General features: G+C 51.3%; 1 protein-coding gene across 3 annotated transcripts in view; it reads left to right on the top strand.

Annotated features, from left to right (window-relative positions):
* Positions 1-18,155, top strand: part of Gckiii (Germinal centre kinase III) — a 122,317-nt gene that overhangs the window by 87,246 nt on the left and 16,916 nt on the right. For 2 of the 3 annotated variants that reach the window (XM_077698958.1, XM_077698957.1), the window contains exon 2: positions 17,164-17,712. In XM_077698958.1, coding sequence (XP_077555084.1) covers positions 17,164-17,712 — 549 coding nt within the window. Of the gene's footprint in view, positions 1-13,626; positions 13,862-17,163; positions 17,713-18,155 lie in introns of those variants that run through there. The other variant, XM_077698956.1, reaches the window with a different exon arrangement.

An 18,155-nucleotide genomic window follows, 5' to 3' on the forward strand; every position in this document is an offset into this window, starting at 1 on the left:
TTTTTTTTTTCTTTGTCACGCAGAGGCCACGGTGGGGTTGAAACGAATTGAGACATCCATAGCGAGGTCGGGCAAGCTCCGCAGTTAAAGAAGTTGGTTGACATTTTCTGGCAACAGCATATGGAGTTTGTTCGCATACATTTACACATGACGCGAACAAGTTATCGCATGGCGCATATGCGGTCGGGATTTCATCACTCGCACTATCTCTTGAACGAAAAACCGCTGCTCTCGCCCGCAGTCATTGCGAGGGGCTCGAGTAATAGCCGTTTGGGCCGGGTTCAGACTTGCCGCAACTGTCGTAATAACTTTAAAGAATGACGTCAGTTCACGTGTCAACCAACCGATCTGCGTGACATGCCGTTTTTTACGTCCATATAGATCACGATATGACTTCTGCGTCGGTAGTATGAACATATAGGTTGGGCCGCATTTTGTGCGTCCAACACCAAAACTGTGTGCGTGTCCGTTTGCCGACTTTCTTAACCGTCTGGACGAATATCTTACGCTTGTAGAAAAGGAATGACCGTTTTCTTGTCTTTCTTTGTTACTCGCTTGCGGGCGGTTTTCATCTCTACAACGTGCGAGTATGCTTGCATCACTTCCTGTCGTAGCGTAAGGCGGGTTTCCTGAACACGGGAATTATCCTCGATATGCTTCGACAGAATTTCGAGGTGCCACTCCTGGTTCACTCTATTCCTGTGACGTTAGCCGATTACTACCGGATTAAAATATTCATCCCGACTGGATCATTAATCGATTAATCGGAAGCTTACTCAGTCAATCGCCCGCCCTTGTTTTTCTCTGTTCGCATTTCGTACGCCTTTCGATAGGCCCCGTACGCTCGCCGGAGCCGTACCCCGTAATTTTTCTCGCGTATACACTGCAGGCGTAATCGTCCTATTTGCCTTGTCGCATGATTGCATCTTTAGTGGCGGTGTCTCCCAGCCTTGTGCACTTTCTTCTTCTTCCCCGCCTGCCGGTCGACCGGCGGCAGCCCCGATCGTCGGCACTCTTGTAAACCCCATCGCGTGCGCAGTGTGCTGTGACCCGTGCTCCTGCAAAGCCTCCGCCGGCGGCGGTGCGCGCAGCGTTGTTCGCGGCTCCACGGCCGCTGCCCCTAATGCTCGCTGCAGCCTTCTTCCTAACTGGGACGGGAAACGCACGGAGCACGACGCTGCCGGGCGTGTGCACTCTCTCGTTGCTGCACCGGTGTACGTGCGTGTCCCCCTCCTCCTCCTCATTGAGGGCCTGCAGTGCATGTTGCGTGGCACGGAGGAATGCTTCCCTTCGTCGCAAGTTACGCAGCACTGCCTTCTCTGCCGTCATCGCCTTTCTGGGGGGCCAAGGTGTCCGTGCTGAGTGGAAAATGCGCAGCGATTCCGAAGTGATAGCTTGGGGCTGCTTTCGGGCTCCGAAAATCTCGCCGCGCTTCTTTCTTAGGGATGCTCGTAACATGGGCATGAGTGGTCGAGCTGTTTCGAATTCGGGTGCGAAATATTTGCTGTTCGATTCGTATCCAGTTTGGAGCTGTGATTGGTATTCTGTAACACCCGAATAAAGCGGCACCTTTTCTGGGTGAACAAGCGCCGTAGTGACTAGTTGACCTTCACGCGCAGTATTTAAGGCGAAGCTTTATACCTCTACCCTCCAAGGGTTCTTTCGCCATGGTTAGTGTCAAGAGCAAACTCCCGCGAACAAATAAAAGTAGTTACTGGCACCGCCAGGAATCGAACCTGGAACGAATAGAGAAACGCAGCGAGAGCCCGTTGTCTTACCGATTGAGCTACGAGCCCACGCGGAGACGAGGGAGTCAGATGGTGCGGGTTTATTTTTTCTGGCTCTAAATTCGCATAATGTACAACGAAGATTGCGTAAGGAGTACGCGCGGTTAACTTTTACGGGAACACGTTCGCTGCAGGCGCATTTCGACATGAGCAGTTTTGTCTGCAGTGCTTTGGCGGACTCTGGTTAGATGCTGCAGGAAAACAATATGACAGCTGTCACTTTCCGTTTCCGGTAGCGTGTAATGGAAGGAAGCAGTCTTCGAAAAATCGAACGAGAAAGGTTCGAAATGTGTGAGTATTTGCTCATTGTACGTGATTGGCTGTATCGAGCTAATGGCGGTGATGTTCGGGCAGGCCCGAAAAAATCGGTCGGCTTAAATGATTAAATATTAGTGTGTGCATGATACATAAACGAGCTTCGTTTCTGAAGTACGCCCAGGTATCGTCGTTTTACAACGTCAACGCACTTATTCAGGACTGCCTTTGGCGAACCTTAGTTTGTTGATTACATCCGTGCTAATTTCTTCGGTTCTATACTGATTACGGCACGTAAATATAGCTTTCCTAGTGGCCTCGCGAGGACTGGGATGTCTTGAGGGCTTTCCGTTTGCTTGCGCGCAAAACGGCGGGCAGTAAGTGGTGCGAGGTCGATTTGCTAGTCGTTCCGAGGCTGTGTGGACTGGTTTGCGGCTTATACGTGCGAGAGCCACTCAGTAAATCGGTGCAGATTGAGGTGCGATACGGGGAAGAGTTGCTCTCGGCGCCTTTGTGCGTCGCCCTTGGTGATCGCAGCCTGCGGGCGCGAACTTTGTGCGTATACATAAGGCAGGTATGTTTGCATGCACGAATACATGAACGCGGCCAACACGTATGCTGTGTTATGGGCTGCGGCTTTACCCCGTTTTGCCCGATATGCAGTTTGCCCTAATCTGTGGACGGCTGCCAAGTGTTAGTTTTGGTTATGTGAGGTTTCCTTGAATTCGGATTACCGAAACGAGTTAGCTATCGGTGCCGTGAAAACACTTGGGGTAAAGGTGGTGGACTTTGCTAATCGGCTTTGCGGCGGAACTAAGTTAAACCGTTCCTCGCTGGCACCCAAGTACGTCCAAAACGTTTAGTAATGTTATCCCGTGTACAGCGAGGTTAGTAGAAACGTGATTCGACATACATAAGTTGTCTTTTTATCTATGTGACGTTCAACAGCGCCGTGTGACAGGTAAATTGAGCGCTCTGCCGAGCATGACGTCTCCGGGGTGACCGCTGGCTGCAGTGGCCGCTTTGTATTCGAAGGGAATGAAAAAAGGTAGCGTGCATTTCCCTGCCATAGATCTCACGCGTGTGAAGGGGCCGCTGACGACACGAATAACGGAACCACCTGCGGCGGCCCATGTCATGGTCCATTTGCTTTTCTGTGAAAGCAGCTGTATGGCGTTAGCAATGAATACTTTATTGTATTTTGTGCCTCAGCCTCGCCCCCACCCGCGTTTTCTTCTGACATCTTCAGGGGGAAGTAAATGATGATGTCGCAGCAGGAAACGCGAGTTTGTCCTTTGAAGGGTGCTCCACCGCAAGCGGAAGCCGTACTGCGGGGAAAGCACAAAAAAGGAATTATCAGAAAAGAGTCGTGCCGGACTCAGGAAGCGACTCATTGAACTCCACTGCTACGTGTTATTGGAACATAAAGCTTCCTTCACGGGCGTTTCGGAACAAAAAAATATATAGATGCAATTTTGTTCAAGTGAAGCTTTTGGGGTGACTTAAACAAATGAACAATAAAATCAATTGAAACGCACCATGCACGCACGCACAAACGCAAGTTCCAAACGTTTTATTCTTTGGACTGTACTGCGCACTCCCAGGGGTTCTTCGGCCACAGCACGCGCAATTTCTTAGCAAACACGCAACTCTATGCAGATTTGCTTCAAGAAAAAGAGCGCTACAAACCACGAGAGAAAAAAAAAAGAAGAAGGACGAGACAGATGTGCTCCTAATTGATTTATTCCAAGGAAGGACAGGGGTATAGGTAGCTGGTCTACAAACACATACGCACGTACACACACACCAAAAATAAATGCTAGATCTCAAAAGATACGATAAAAACAAAATAGCCACTGCTAAAGACAACAATGACATCTTTTATCGCATTTTGTCAAGGATTCGGCACTCATTAGTAGCGCATCTGTCTCGCGCCCCCCCTTTTTTTTCTGTCGTTGTTTGTAGCGCTCTTTTTCTTGAAGCAATATGCACCAACTAGCCCAACAGCGTATTTTAGTATACAAGTTCTCTTGGCTGCGGTGGGTGCATTTGGGTGTGATTAACATTCGCACGCGAAGCGTTTCCTGAGATACGTCAGAAGCCACGCATTGAAGGGCTTAGACACCGTGTCTTCACTTCTCCCCGAATCCAGCTGCTCTTCAACCAGCCTGTTTTTATTTCGTCATAGTATTTTAAATATTTTTTGTTGCTTTATTTTATTGTTAGTAATGTTTTGTTGATGGTTGTTTTTTTTTTTTTTTTTTTTCCCTACACAAACGCAGTCACCTTTGCTTCACCCCACAACTTCCTCGACATAAGAGCTCTTCGCGGCCGGGTTGCACCTGTCGTCACGTGCCGTCACGGGTTTCCTTTTTTTTTTTCTTCCGCTGCGCTCCGGGAGACTTTTTTTTTCTTTTTCTGTTCGCAGACGGGCACGAGAAAACCGGACTAATAGCTTCGCGGTAAAATGTAAAGTAACCAATGCGAAAAAGAATACTGCGCTAAGCATACGCGGACGAAGAGACACGGGCGCCACACATATTTTCACGTCGTTGCGTTCACGTCGTTCCACGAACCAACTAGATACATAACAATTTTTTTTTTAAATAACAGCATGCAGCTTTAGGCGTGTCGTTTGCACATGCACGTCGGCGCTTATGTTGCTACAAGGGCAGCGGAGCCGTTGGAGTTCGCAAGAAACATTTTAACTTCTGGCTCAGTTAAATATGGAGTGTTCGCAGATTTACATTCCCCAACCCATGGAGTTCATTGCGAAAAGAAAAAAAAAGAAGTAAAGCAAAAAAAAATTCCCCCGCACCTCCCCGAAGGGAATCGTGCAGAAATGCGAACGCATTGGGTGCACCGATGAGTGTGTTGCGAGTAATGGCGTAATTAATGACGAGAGTGTGAACGTAATCATTTATTCATCAGCACCTGTTTGTGTTATCGTTGTACCTGACGGCCACAATCACTGCCTTGTGATCGCTAAAGTGCACGGTCAAAGGGTCTTTGAGAAGCATACGCGCGTCACAGTTTCGCGTAAAGACCAGATGAATGCAACTCCCGTGAATGGTAGTGGGGCACGTGTCGAAGCCGGCAGAGAGACAATGCATAGAGTGCCTGGTCTGCATGTACTCGACCAGCCACTCGCCACTCTTCTTGCGCACGTCAACGTTGAAGTCGCCAACCAAGACTATGGGGCGTGTTCTCTTTATTTCGTGTTCTCTCCTCATCAAATCACTTTGTGTTTGGCGCTCTTTGCCCATGTCGGCCTTGCGCCAATAAAATCAAACCATCATCATCAACGACTATGGGGTCAGAGGGTTTGGAGCGCACGCGCACACTTTCCATAGCCGCGTCCAGCTGCGCGGCAACGGCGTCTCGAGCGAGGTTGGGCGCGAGGTACACGGTCACCACAAAGACTCCGTCTCCGGTGTAGGCAAGGGTGTACAAGTCCTTGTACGGAGACGTGTCTCGAACGGGAGACGTGGCAACGGCGTGCGATATCAAGTTCCCATACACGTTAGACACGAGACTAACACCGCAGTACTCGCCGTCCTTGCCGCTTCGAGCAAACTAGTACAGCTCTCTTCAAGCGCATGCGTTCGGCATTGAGCGCGGCGAGATAACACCTGCGGGCGCACGCCGACGGAGCACGACAACCCCTGACTAAGAAATGCACTCGCATTTACGACGACGACGACGACGAAGGCAGAACTACGAGGCGCGCGCTCACGTGCGCTCGCGCTGGAGGAATGCAGGCGCACGCCGCTTGATGGACGCAAGACAACCCCCGACTAATAAATGCATTCGCATTTAAAAAAGAGAGACATGTTTGGACTGTTCATTTCGGTTGCCTTCATTTCTGGACGCCTTTCTTTGGATCTTAGAATGCCTCAGCGACATGCCGCGGCCCTTTTTTCAGCGTCTTATACGCTCGAGCACAGCGGGAAAGCCCTCCATTCCTCTGCTGTTCCGAGGGGAGGAAGTAATTGCAGCGCTTGTAAGCGCACTACGTCGCTACGGCGTTTTCATAATTCCGTCCCACTCCCTCCTTACCGAGTTTTTCTTTTTTTTTTTTTTTTTCGGGAAAAGAAGTTGTTTGAGCGGTAACGAGAGCGTAATGTGCAACTAAGGACGAAACAACCTACAAGCAGGATAAAAAAATCAGTAGACGAAAACGGGGCGCTCGGGCTATCGTTACAAGGCGCGAGAGGTGTCTCAAGCAGGCAGCGATTCGGGTTGCGGAAGTCCATGACTTGACCGGGCACCACCGAACCGCGTCGCTAGCTCGTAGGGAAAAAAAAAAAAATCTATTTTTTGCACTCAAGCTTGCGTAAGTAAGTAAAGCGCCTCAGCGGAAAATGCGGCAGCCAGCATCCCTGCTAAGCACACTCTGAGCGCCACATTCCGCTGTACTTGCATGCGAAAAGAGGAGAGAGCGAACGCACTCTCCTTCATGTATGTAAGTAAACGCTATAGTATGCTCTTGTTTACTTGCACAGCTTGGCTCATTCGGCGCTCACCTTATTGCTGCGTTTCGTTTATTCTGGCTTCCTGCTGCGGGGAAAACGCGCAGTCGGCATTTCCTAGAGCACCTCTATGCGGGCGCCCTCTAGTACCCCCTTGCTCGATTTTCCGTCTATCCGATATGCGTTCCTGCTCGCGTCTTAATTTCTGCATTTCGTCAGAGCCGGTACCGGTGCCGTTACGCCATTGGGCGGCTGAACTTTTCCTTCCTTCCGGGTATTGGAAGCCGGAAAAGAAGCCATAACACGCGGGGTCGAGTTCGAAACGGAAATGGTTATGCTTCTTCCTCCTCCTCTCATCGCGAAAGTATGCGCATAATTTTTTGGGCGTCTGGGTGAAACCCCTCCGAGCGAATAAGTAGGAATGGATATTTTCGGTGTTTTATTATTTCGCAAGCGTATCCCTGTTTGCTCTGCGTCCGCGCTGCGCCCACGCATGCGATTTTTCTCTCTCTCTCTCTGTCTCTCTCGGAAGGGATTTCGCTTGCGTTCGGCTTACGAATTATGGTACCCCTCTGCTCTTGTATTTGTTTTAAAGAGCCGCCGCCTGGAATGGCGCTCGCAAGAAGGCTGCCTGCATTCTCTGTGCTTGTGAACCCCGTCCTGCTAACTTCTCCGGGAAGTGCGTTACTTTTTGCTCGCATACTGCGTTGTGATCGTCAAAGCAACCCTACAACGATTTCAAATCTTTTAAAACTGGCGAGCCCATGTTTGCCGTCGTCGAAATCCGCTCGTTGTGGAAGCGCCGGAGATCCGACTTGGCCGTTTTAAGTAGTCGTTTTTTTTTTTATGTTTAAATGCGCCACCAGCACAAAAGTGCATTTGCCGAGGGAGAGGACTGTAGTCACATAAAATATGTAATGAAATGCTGTGGCGGAAGTGAAAGGGATATTTACTAAACGAGGAGAGCAGACGTTGATCATCTCGAAGCCATATTATCGCGGGTCGCGCCGTTCTAAGGCGGTTTTACCATGAGAGGGAAAAAAGGGGCTACATCGGCATTTTAGGGTCCCGGTTCTCTGTTACTGCGACAGGGAACGGTTTGGTGCGGAGTGCTTGAGCGACAAACAGGCATTATTCTGCTGAACTGGCCAGCTGGACCCCGCATAATCTCCGTGGAACTAACGTGCCTACATGTTATGTGGAACAACACACAAAAAAGATGGCGGGAGGCCGCGGCATCTCTGTTTATCTGCTCAACTTCAAACCTTCTTGGGGCGGACGGAGGTACAACACAGGAAGTGCTGTTACGGTAGTGTCTGTTCCGTCAAGTCGCTCATGCGCTTCAGGCACCCTTCTTCGTTGTAATATCGTAACTGTCATCGTTTAGTGAGTGAAATCCTACCCTTACGGACTTTAGCTGCTGCTTTGCGGCGGCTGGTGGAACGAGTCACGTGCTGGGGCCGCAGAGCGCGATTACTCCGAGCAGCGGGCCGACACCATCGGCCGGCGATTGGGGCCAAACAGCGGCCCAAGTGTGTCGCGCGTGTGGGCCCTTGCGTGTGCGGCCAATTTCTGGGCAGCTTGCGTGAGCTTCACGGTCGCTGCCCCGTCGGCTGGCCGCTACGCGAGTTGTTGCGCCGCGGCGCGTGCCAGCGAGGCCTCGTCCGGGTGATGAACGCCACGCCAGCACGAGAAGGAAGGCCCCGTCGTCGTTTTTGCGACCACTTCCTCTTTATTGTTTTTGTTGCGGTCTGGTCGTTCATGTGTGCTTTTCGTGCGCGTTTTACCGCATGCGTGTGAAATATGCAAGGTCCCGGCTGTGCAGGCAACGCTTCCGCTTCGGCGAAGAAAGTTAACCGCGACGTAGCGTCCCGATTTCGATTTTTACTACGAAGGAAACGGGAAAAAATGACCAGTGGCATATACGTAGCGTGAGCTAAGGTTCAGCAATCCAATCCAATCCGGTCCAGTCCAGTCACTGCTCCTCGCGCATGCGCAGCACGGCTCAAAAGTGAAATTTACTACGCAGTTTTCATTGTGATAAAATTTCCCTCGTTCGATCTGCTAGTCTCCCTTTTTTTTCTTTTTTTTTTTTTTCGCAGACAAGGCTGCTTAGTGTGCAACCTGAAATTCTCATCAGCGGATTGGTTTTTTTTTTTTTTTTTTTTTTTCCGGTTGGATAACGTTTCCTCCGTAGAACTGGGGTCCGATCCTCCGTCGTCCGCGCAGGCGCATCTTTAGGAGGGCTGATACGAGATTTCGTATGGGCGTGGGCCTTGCTATAATTTGGATGGATCGATCTCGGATCCAGCGAGGAGAAGCGAAAGAAAAAAGTGCGAGCTGATATTGAGCCTTTAGCAAAGGAAGGAAGAAGGCATTCAGGGCGCTAGAGTGCCGGCAGCATTGCTGGGCTATCAAAGATTCACGACGGATGCCTCGGCGTCCCCATTTCACTACTTGATGTGCGGGGTATCCCACTCGACGTGACATTCCTCGTTAACTTCAGGAGCTCGGTAAAAGGCCCCTCGTAAGAGGGGGCTTTTGATGCCGTTTCCCCTCCCACTGCCTGGTAAAAAAAAAAAAAAATATGCAGTCTTTTATTCACCCTGAGGCGTAATTCCTTTCCTGACCCATTTCGTGGTCAGGTTGGACACGGGAGGCAGGGGGGGATTTTTTTTTCTTTTCTGTGAAAGTGCGGTGAATACTTAGCTCCAAGACCAAGTTTGAACGCCACACCTCGATGCCCCGTTCCTTCTAATATTCTCGAAACTCGGACCGGTATCGAAATGCAATAGAGATAAGTTCCGTCTCCTTTAGCAATCACTCAGTCAAACGCTGGACGGCGAGCAGGTTCGGACAACCTTGATCATATCGTCGTTCTCCTTGTTTGATGCCTGTGAGGCCGCTAGCTGTTAGTGGGATTTCTCTTTTCATTGTCTTCCTTTTGGAAAGTCCCCAATAGGCGTGTTAAAATGTTTAGCAGGTTTCTGCCGCTCGTAACGCTGCAAATCATGCTATCTATTGCTTGCTGCTTCGCGAACATTCGGTACGCCGTTGTCAGGTCGCCGTGACTCTTTCTTTTAGGTCTATAGGCAGTTCGGCGAACTCTAAAAAGCGCCTCCGACCGCGTTCTCCTCCGCCGTCTGAGCTGCCTCCGTGCGCGACGTCGACCTTCCGTCCTTTGTGGCCGCGTCATGGCGGTGTCCAGTTGACGACGTCGCCCGTATACGACCCCACTAGCTGTCGTGTTGACGAGTGTAGGCCGCTGTGTGCGTTAGGCGAAAATCCGTGCTACGGGGCGCGGTCCACCGACCCCGTTCTCAGGCCGAGGGGAGAGTAAGCCTTTCGATGAGTCACTCGGTGCTCTGCTGTCACCGTTCTTTTGCATCCCGCGCTCCGACGTGAGTACGTGCGGGGGCCCGGGACCACGCGACCGCAACTTCGCGACGTTACCCGCCTTGCACGGCCGCGTAATTAAGACCACCCGGTCGCTCGAAAGCGTACCGGCCTTCTTTCCTTTCTTCTTCGTTGCGAGGTTCTCGGCGCATTCGCCCGACGCTTGCTTGCCTGTACTGTTCATCTCGCTTTTCCTCAAAGTTCGTGTGGGTGGCGCGACGTAGGCGCGCAAAAAGGCGCGCAAGGGGGGGCGGGGGCTGAAACTTTGCTTTGAACGATGTTTTTTGATAGACCAACCGGGGCAGCTACGCTAAGTGTGTGTCAGCGGTGGGGGCGCAATTGTAAAAATCAATCCTGGGTGTAGCGCGTTAGTTGGGATCAAGCTCCATCCAAGTGCCCTGAAAAGTGATTAAGGAAGGAACGAGCACTAGAGTGGAACGGTTTACTACTACGTGTATGTGCAGAAGGGGGGCGCACTTGGCTGCACATACACCATTAGCTAAACCGTGGCTTATGTCTCACACTCGTATCTGCGCACGGGATCTTCAAGACATCTTCGTAGCAGGTGTGGAGAGGCCCTATCCGTAGTTCACATACTCATTCAATGCAAAGCACTTGACACAACACGACGCAAACACTTCCCACAACTATACAGACTACACATTCTACTACACCCAGTGTTTTTCCTGTCTGACGATCCCATGTTTTCTGTCAAGCGCGTTTTTAAATATTTAGCAGAGGTTAAATTTTTAGACCTAATTTCGTACCACGTATGATCACTCCCTGGCCGCATACACCAGCCATATGCTCATTGTCGTTTTCTGATTTTACTTTTATTCTTGCTGACCGACCTTAGTCTTTACGTTTTCACCTCTCATATATAACCATTGTTTTGGCGCTCTTTGCCCCAGTTGGCCTTGCGCCATTAACATCTAACCATCATCATCAGCTAAACCGTGGCTTCTTGAGGCTTGAGTCGGGCTGCTAGCTGTCAAGTCTCTCGGGCGCTTTGTTCCAACCTCCGATGCACCGCCCTGCCGTATCGCAACGCGCAGTGTTGTCGTTCGGCAGTGCCCGTGTGTTGACGGCGCGATATCCGAGGGCGGGACGTTGCTGCTTCTCAGCTTGTTCGCGCGGCCCATTGTCTTGGCGGATTTGCGCCTTCTTTGCTTGGGCCTCCCTTGTTTCAACAACAGAGGTGCTCGAAGTGATGCCGAGGTGCTTTGTTTTCCGGTAGCTTGGCTGAGTCACGCAGCTGTGCAGCGCTTTCGGGCTCACGTTTGGCCGTGGCGTACGCCGCTGAGGAAACAGCTCCTGCTGCCTCCCCTGATAACGCTCGCTCCTTCCATCCCGACGAGCGGCTTTATTTTTACTTGGCGCTCATAGACGGCAGCGTGGGCGAAGTAGAACCACGGCTACTTTATAGTGGCCAATCACACCCGGGATCTTTTTTTTCTTTTTCTTGAAAATAAAAAAAAAATGACTGAGAGGTAGTCCATACGTCTGTTTTGTCACTAAAACACGCTACATTGGCGCCTGTGGCGTTTCGTCTGCAATCGCTGATTTCTTTTTGGTGCTGTGGCATTTTGGGAGGGGGGGGGGGATGTTTGACAGAATTTGTGTTCACTGTAAACGATGTGGTGTTTGTACGATCGCTTTACAGGGGTGACGTCGCAGGGCTCCGCGCCGACGCGCATGTGAGGCGAGAACCTGTAAAGGATGCTTCACTGCGAGCACGGTCATGTTGGGGGAAAGCCAACTTTATGAAGGGTGACATGGCGTATGGTGCGTCATGTGAGGATGCGTGGGTGTGAGTGCGTGCGTACGGACGTTTGTGTGTGTGTAATTTACCGGCACTTGCAGCTACAAGCCGCCCAAGTTTCCATGACGAGCGCCGTGGTGTCTTAAAGGGGGCGTTTTGTTTTTCGTCACTTTCATAAACGCACCATCCGCGGCCGAGAATTGAACCCGTCATCTCCAGTTTATAGTAGCACAAAAACGTAGCCATGACACTGTGTAGTCATGGACTGCTAGTGCACATCCATAGGCAAAGACGACAGCGCTCGTCACAGATCTGCGACTAATCTGTCGTCGTTTCTCACGTTCTTCTCTCCTTCTCGTGATCCTCCCGAATGCGTTGCTTCACCTCGAGCAACGTCCTGCTTGGGAGATTCGCTCTACCCGGAAGTTTCTCTCCGTTTATCACAGCCCTTTATCAGTCATGTTTCTGCACGTCCGAAGCGCTTGCGCGCTGTTGTGTGCGTATGGTTCGTAAAGTGTCCCGTATAGCCTGTTGCCACACGACTTACGCGCCACGTAAGAAGTGTAATTTCACACAATTCGGTTGGCTGAGAAGTGTCATGGCGTTAGCGTTTAAAGATATTACGGCAGTTGCAACACCAGTCTGAACGTGGCGCAACGCAAAACGATGCCGGTGGCGTGCAACCCCCCGGGGATCTTCTGGTTGCGGTGCGAATTATCAGCGATGCTTGTCGCGACATCAGTTAGTTGGTTGAACAGCTGCTAAGTGCGCGTTCACGCTCGAGAACAAGGGTTTTGGTCCTACTGTACGTTCCAGTGCAAAGCCGAAATGCCTGATTCCCGGAGGGCTACGTGCGCACGCTGCAATACTGTTTACTCCAAGTGTGGTTCCGCTTGCAAAGGTCAAGCCGAAAATAGCGCTTTTTGTCGGGGTAAATAAACGGCCTAATAGTGCGCAAAAGAGAAGTGGTGAGGGGAGTTGAGAGAGATAATTGGGAAGCTGGTTCTTTTATGTGAGTGAGAAGGAAAGAAGCAAAGACTACTTCGTCGCAACGCTTAATTCGAACCGGTCAGTCTGGCTCGAACTGACAACGCGTGTGACGGCACGACACTTTCGATACGTTCATTACTTGATACGTTGTCTTGCAAGTCTGTAGTGAGCTGAATTCTTAAATGCTCAAGCATTTATGGAGATGAGATGAGCTGGGCCGTTTGAGTGCGTGCGTCGAAACTTGAGATTTGGCGGGAAATCCAGAGATGTATACTTCCCGTTGAGCGCAGCGACAGCAACCAAACTTCCATTCCCCACTTAATCATTTACCTCCGCGGCGTGACTATTCTCGGCCCCTGACGAAACGCTTTTTAAATTAATGAGTCAGTTATCTATACGCCTTTCTCCGTCGCTTACGTCACCGTAAGTCAGGTCTCTTCCGACCTTGCGAAAATGAGTCGTGGATATACTTCCTGGTGGGAAAGCATTCCTGCCCGTGTATAACTTGTATATATACTGCAACAGCTTCGTACAGTTTTTCCTCTATATCGTTATTTATTTCAACTGTTTATTTGTTTCACTGTTTATTTATTCCAGCGTTAGGTCATCGAGGTATTCTGCCCTCCCGTCTATTGCTAGACGTAGGTCTGGATGCTTGCCTTCAGGCCGAGTCCCGGCTCGCGATATCGAAGGTCGTCCACACATTTCACCCGCGTAGCTCTTATCGCCGCGAGCGGACCTTGGGGAAAGGGGTGCTCGGGATATGCATCTGCGAAGGTCCGCGCTCGTCAGTGGCGAATCTGTCGCCTGTGGCTACGGCTGCGTCCTTATCTATCTCTCCTGCTTGGTCAACAACGCCCTCGCCGTCCGCGCAGGCCCTGCTGCTTGGAGCCGCCTGGGCAGTTTTTTTTTTTTTTTTTTTTTTCTCCCCTTTATCATCTGTCGACGAGTGCTCCAGTGCATTCTCAGAAAATTCCATACGGGCCCGACGAATGGCAGCGGGGCCTCTGGCGCAGTGATGCTGCGGCCCGCATTGAGTGCTCTAGCGGCGGGGTAGTTCCTTTGTCGGCACGCGGTGAGCTCGGATACCGACGGGAGAAGAAGACATAGAATGGAGGAGTCGCAAAGCGCCTTGCAGCACCCGTAAAAGAAGAGCGAAGGTCACAATGGATCCCGTAACAGAGGAGGGTCCGGACGCAGTGAGTGAGCGTTTAGCTCCGCTGGCCACTAGTGGGCCTCAAATTATTACGTGGCCGTGCGGCGTCACGCCCTTCTACTCTTTTCTTTCTTGAATTGAATGCGCGGTGCGAGGGGGAGATCGTTTGGAGGAAGAATGGCGGCGGCACCACCATTGTTCGTTAAATGTGCAACTAAGGAAGAACTGTTCTGTGTATGGCGTAAGGATCCGACCCTTATGTGCTTCTCCATTCCTTCCCGGAGGTACTTCTGCGGGCGGTTCATGATACGCCGAGTTGGTGCAGTGCACGGGTCGCGTCCCGATTGCGACTTCTGTGGCATGCATCTGTGTTTAGGCGCCTCTGCTTCTATAAAAGGACGCGTTCGCCCGAAATTCGCCCTGCTAATATCGCACCCTGCTCGGTGACTGCGCTGTTAGCGGAGGCCTTTGCCTTTTTTTTTTTTTTTTTCCGCAAGTCTAAATGCCATAATAACACTCCTGGGTAGCTCAAGTTTTCATCAAGGCCTGAAGTTTTTCTCAGGCGTTTCTATTTCGTCTCCATATAACGTCAGAGAATCCCTGGTGGGCAGTCGAAAACTATCTGCATGGCGACACCGGTGAAGTTTTGATGTGTTATAGCATTTTCTGAAATTCAAGAGGCAGCCACTGATTTGCAGCTCTCCTGCTGAGCCCGGGTCGCGGGTTCGATTCCCGGCCACGGCGGCCGCTTTTCTGATGGAGGCGAAAAGCAAAGACGCCCGTGTGTACGAGATTTCGGCAAACGCTAAAGATCCCCATGCGGTCAAAATTAATCCGGAGCCTTCCACTACGGCGCGCCTCATCGCCTGCGTTGCGTCGGAGCGTTAGACCCTACAATCAATCAACGATTTGCAGCTCTCGCTGTTATAACGAACCGAACAGCCTCGTTATATAACAGCTCCGTGGCTGTTGATTGGTTATAGCGTATTTCAGGTGTAACGTGTGACAACTCGGCCTAAAAGCCCTTATGCGCGCGCGAACACATGTAAGTATTAATACGTCCGTGCTTATTTGTTCCCATTAGCTTGCTAACAGGAATGAAGTTTCCCAAATACTTCGGGGGTAAGCGGTTTTCTTAGCTTCCCGCTGAGGGCCGAAGCGTGACTTTGAACGGGCGCGTAAATATTACAGCACGCCTGCTCCCGTTTTGCGCCGTGGAGTTGGAGGGCTGTCCGGTCTGCTGATTTACAATAGGCATGGACGGGCGATAGCATCACCGGCAGGACGCTGTCAGGCGGGCCTCTTGCCGACGCTGATAGCGTTACATTGTTGCAGACTTCAGGGCTTGGCTTACTGCCCCACTAAGGCGCCCTCCGTAGTCATAGTACCACTTGTTCATTTTCGTGGCGTGCGTCGTGCTCTGCGATCCCTCCTTCATTCGCCGTTATCGGTTTCGCGTGCGAGACAACTCGACGATAGCTGCGCGCGTTCTACCCGCCGCGGTGGCTCAGTGGCTAAGGTGTTGCGCTGCTGAGCACGAGGTCGCGGGCTCGATCCCCGGCCGCGGTGGTCGCTTTTCTGGTGGAGGCGAAAAGCAAAGACGCCCGTGTGTACGAGATTTCGGCGCACGTTAAAGATCCCCAGGTGGTCAAAATTAATCCGGAGCCCTCCACTACGGCGCGCCTCATCGCCTGCGTTGCGTCGGCGCGTTATTAAACCCTACAATCAGCTGCGCGCGTTCTTCTTGTTGCTCGAGCGGGGACTCCTCGTCATTGTTTCGATCGGGCTGTTCCTGAAGAAAGGGCCACTTTATAAACCTGGCGTATGCCCTGCCAGGACCCGTTAAATAGTTTACTTGGGCTGTCATCGATCGCAGTATATTAAGGCGGCCATTTAGATATCAAAAGCGATGTCACTCTCGGCTTCGCGTGGAAAAGTTCGACGTCTGAACGCACGGCTTGAGAATCATATCCCCGCGCGACTCACATGGGGACCTAAAACAAGGCTTTTGTGATAACGGGTAGTACCTGACTTTCGTATACTCCGTGCTGCGTGGTGCCTGTACTGAGATTGGAGCCATGCAGTTCTGGAACGAACGCAGATAATTCTAACGTTCGTGTTATAAGCTCTCAAACGCTTCAAGATTGATATGATAAAAAAATTGCGAAATAGTGGAACATATTTTGTAAGGGGAATCGTGTACGGAAAACGTTTTGCATCTCGAAATGTGTTTTGATAATTCTTATACGTGTACCCATTTCTACTTTGATGCTGTACGAATTTAGCGACTTTTTCGGTCACTGTTCTACTATAATCTAGTCGGGCCATGTGCTATTTTTTATTTCGCATCCTTTTTCCTACGGAAAGAGCATAACGCCGGGAAAGGCAGTTACTGCACGGAACAAATACAAGAGCGTAACGGACGTTGAAGCGCGTTGATGAGGGCGAATAAGGTAAAAACGGAGTTTAAATGTAGCGTTTTTGTGTCCGCAGGAACCCTTCTGCGTGGCGCGAGAGATTGTCAAAGGCCGCAACATTTGAGCGCTGCAACGTTAATGCCTCGACCCTCTCATCTCGCGTGTGTAGCATAGCGTTCCGCGGCCGCGAAAAGTTCAAAATCCGCCTGCTTTCCTGGCCGTCGAGTTGATTGAAAAAGGTCATCCGCAGGCCTCCATAGTCGAGGTCCTTTTCTTCTCACCCAGATTACTTCGTTCCCCGTGCTTTCTTAAAGCTCTTCGCCCTCCTGAGGAAACACTATAAAGGATTCGTGGCATTATAAAGGATTCGCAGCCGTGCACCGCAGCCTGTTCCCGGGCTGTCTCTCTCCGCGGCGATGGCGACGTGTCTGCTGCCAGGTTGTTGCGATTTCTCGTTCAATTTTTATGGCGTTCCGGATAGCGCAGCGCGTCGCTGACTGCGAACACCGCGTGCTCCGTTCCATGGTGGATTTTGCGAACGCGTTTCGCGCCTTGTCGGTCGGAGCGAGAACAGTCTTCCTGCGGCTGCTGCGTGCCGGACGAGGCTACGCTCGCTTTCGAAATTGGCCCCGCTGGGAAGCGGCTCGTGTTCCTCCGACGCCCGCAGCGGAAAATGCGAGTCACGCCGATATCTTTTTGTTCTTCGTCCGCATTGTAATCCTTCGTGTATGTTGATCGGGCGTAAAACTGGAGCGTGGGGCACAACAGATACTTATCCCTATCCCGGCTCAATCACATGTGATGTGCGGCAGACGTATCGCATGTGTGTGGTCTTTGTCGTGTGCTCCTCCGAGGCGACGAGGGTTGTAGTACTAATCGAGCCCCGCCTTTCCTTCCTTCCTTCCCTTCCTCTCCCTGCCTTCCGCAGAAGGTGGACCCCGAGCTGATCTTCACCAAGCAGGAGCGCATCGGCAAGGGGTCGTTCGGCGAGGTGTTCAAGGGGCTGGACAACCGGACGCAGCAGGTGGTGGCCATCAAGATCATCGACCTGGAGGAGGCCGAGGACGAGATCGAGGACATCCAGCAGGAGATCATGGTGCTCTCGCAGTGCGACTCGCCCTACGTGACGCGCTACTACGGCTCGTACCTCAAGGGCACGCGCCTCTGGATCATCATGGAGTACCTGGGCGGCGGCTCGGCGCTGGACCTGATGAAGGCGGGCCGCTTCGACGAGCTGCACATCGCGGTCATCCTGCGCGAGGTCCTCCGCGGCCTCGACTACCTGCACTGCGAGCGCAAGCTTCACCGGGACATCAAGGCGGCCAACGTGCTGCTCTCCGAGATGGGCGACGTCAAGCTGGCCGACTTCGGCGTCGCCGGACAGCTCACCAACACCACCAGCAAGCGCAACACCTTCGTCGGCACCCCCTTCTGGATGGCGCCCGAGGTGATCAAGCAGTCGGCCTACGACTCCAAGGTGGGTGCTGCGCTCTACGCTCACTGATAGAATTAGCTTGTACGTTACTCTACCGTCACCAGACCTTATGTCAATCATTTCTTTTGTTTTTTTTTTTTTTTGCAATAGTTTTTATTTGGGAGTTTCTGCGGAAAAAATTGAGTCTTCCCACCCACCCTGAAAAAAAAAAAAACTCATTAATGGCAGTCGAACTCTGCCGTCATACTTTTGCAATTCGGACTGCGCCATCACGGCACTTCCGTGTGGTTATAAGTACATAGTAGAATATAGAAAGAAGAGTATAATTAACCGTCAGAGTCCAATTAATCGTCAATTAAACCGACAAATATTGCGCCCCAGGCGGTGCTAGTATAGCGCTTTACGCGGTTTTGGTTGGGAAGTAACGGCGTAATTTTATGTCGTGCAACTTTACTAAATTCACTGGAATCGATCACTGGGTTCGA

The sequence above is a fragment of the Haemaphysalis longicornis genome, unplaced genomic scaffold (assembly GCF_048455015.1).
Source record: "Haemaphysalis longicornis isolate Haplotype H1 unplaced genomic scaffold, Haemaphysalis longicornis Haplotype H1 scaffold_2, whole genome shotgun sequence".
Lineage (NCBI taxonomy): Eukaryota > Metazoa > Arthropoda > Arachnida > Ixodida > Ixodidae > Haemaphysalis > Haemaphysalis longicornis.